The sequence below is a fragment of the Vitis vinifera genome, chromosome 18, assembly GCF_030704535.1.
Source record: "Vitis vinifera cultivar Pinot Noir 40024 chromosome 18, ASM3070453v1".
NCBI lineage: Eukaryota > Viridiplantae > Streptophyta > Magnoliopsida > Vitales > Vitaceae > Vitis > Vitis vinifera.
The window spans coordinates 20,785,615-20,787,501 of record NC_081822.1 but is presented as its reverse complement, the minus strand read 5'-3'; the positions used below and the strand labels follow the sequence as shown (position 1 = coordinate 20,787,501).

Sequence of the window (1,887 nt, the reverse complement as noted above, 5' to 3'; positions counted from 1 at the left end):
TTCTCAAAATCCTCTTGATATTCTTATTTGCATCCTCAACTGTCCCATTAGTCTGCGGCCTATATGTAGATGATCTGCGATGCTGAATGCCATACTCCTGAATCAACGCGTCCACCTCACCCCTGAAATGCACCCCTCTATCATAAATCAGCTCGTGAGGGATCCCGTATCGATAGATAATGTGCGATCTGATGAATTTGGTCACCTTGGCCATTGTCAATCTAGCATAGGGAGCAGCTTCCACCCACTTGGTGAAATAGTCAATGGCAACCAAAATGTACTCATGCCCACTAGAAGACTTGGGCGAGATCTTCCTAATAATATCAATACCCCATACTGAAAATGGCCAAGGGGATGTGAGTGCATGCAACTCAGAAGGTGGCACGTGTATCAAGTCTCCATGCATCTAACACTCCTGACATCTCTGTACAAACTGGCAATAATCTGTCTCTATGGTAAACCAAAAGTAACCAGTCCTCATGATCTTACGCGCTAGCATATGACCTCTCATGTGTGGGCCATAGACCCCTGCATGAACCTCTCTCATCACTCGATCTGCAGATGCACGGTCTAGACATAATAATAACAGGCCATCAGGTGATCTCCTATACAGTGCATCCTCGCAAATAACAAATCCGGTGGCCAACTATCTCAATGCTCTCCTATCCTTGGCCGAAGCTGACGTAAGCGCCACATGACAGAAACTGATAAATATCGTGATACCATGGAAGCTCAATCTGATCCTCTATCTCTCCAATCAGACAATAGTAAGCTGGTGCAGACCTAGTCTTAATCAGTAATGGCCTAACAGTCACCCCCGTGGGGATCACAATCATAGAGGCCAAGGTGGCTAATGCATTGGCAAACTGCTTCTCTGCCCTAGGCAGATGTATATACCTTAACACATCAAATCTATCAATCAACAGGTCCAAGTAAGCATGGTAGGGCTTCAACTTCTCATCTTGAGTCCTCCAGATACCCTGAGTTTGTTGTATAACCAAGTTGGAATCCCCGTGGATCTCCAACTGTCTAATGCTAAGATCAAGTGCAGTCTCCAAACCTATAATGCAAGCCTCATACTCCACAATATTATTCATCAACCGGTGATGATCGAAAAATGCTAACTGGATTGATTTGGGGATATGATCACCCTGTGGTGATATCAACAAGATACCAATGCCAAACCCCAACTGATTGGTGGCACCATCAAAGTACAACCGCCATCCTGTAATACTAGTCATTGAAATAATCTACTCATTAGGAAAATCATCATCAACCGGTCTATCATCGGATATCGACAAAGAAGCTAGATGATCTGTAATAATGCTTCCCTTTGCTGACTTCTGTGTGACATAATGAATATCAAACTCTGTCAACAATACCATCCATCTCATGAGCCTACCGGTCAGAACAGGCCTGTCAAATAGATACCTCAACGGGTCCAATCGTGAGATCAAGAGCACAGAATACTCTGTCATGTAATGTCTAAGTCTCCTGGTGGCCCAAACCAATGCCAAGCAAAGGCGCTCAATCATAATGTACCTGCACTCATACTCAAGCATCCTCTTACTCAAATAATAGATGGCTTGCTCCTTCCCCAAATCATCAAGCTGAGTTAAGATGCATCTTGAGGCCATGTCTGAAACTGATAAGTACAGAAGCAGAAGACACCCCGATGTGGGAGGCACTAGAATCGGAGGAGAAAGAAGACACTCCTTAATCCTCTCAAAAGCGCGCTGACAATCATCACTCCAAACTGTAGGCTGATTCTTCCTCAAAAGGCAGAAGATAGGCTCACAAATGTCTGTCAGTCTAGCAATGAAACGACTGATGTATTGCAATCTACCTAGGAATCCCCTGATCTCTTTTTTAGTCCTTAGGGCAGGC

General features: G+C 44.4%; 1 protein-coding gene across 1 annotated transcript; it reads right to left on the bottom strand.

The window, feature by feature from the left end:
* Positions 1 to 662: 662 nt before the first annotated feature.
* Positions 663 to 1,241, bottom strand: LOC109121961 (uncharacterized). Its single transcript, XM_019217848.1, has one exon. It carries the CDS (start codon positions 1,239 to 1,241, stop codon positions 663 to 665), a length of 579 nt encoding a protein of 192 aa, XP_019073393.1.
* Between the last annotated feature and the right edge of the window lie 646 nt (positions 1,242 to 1,887).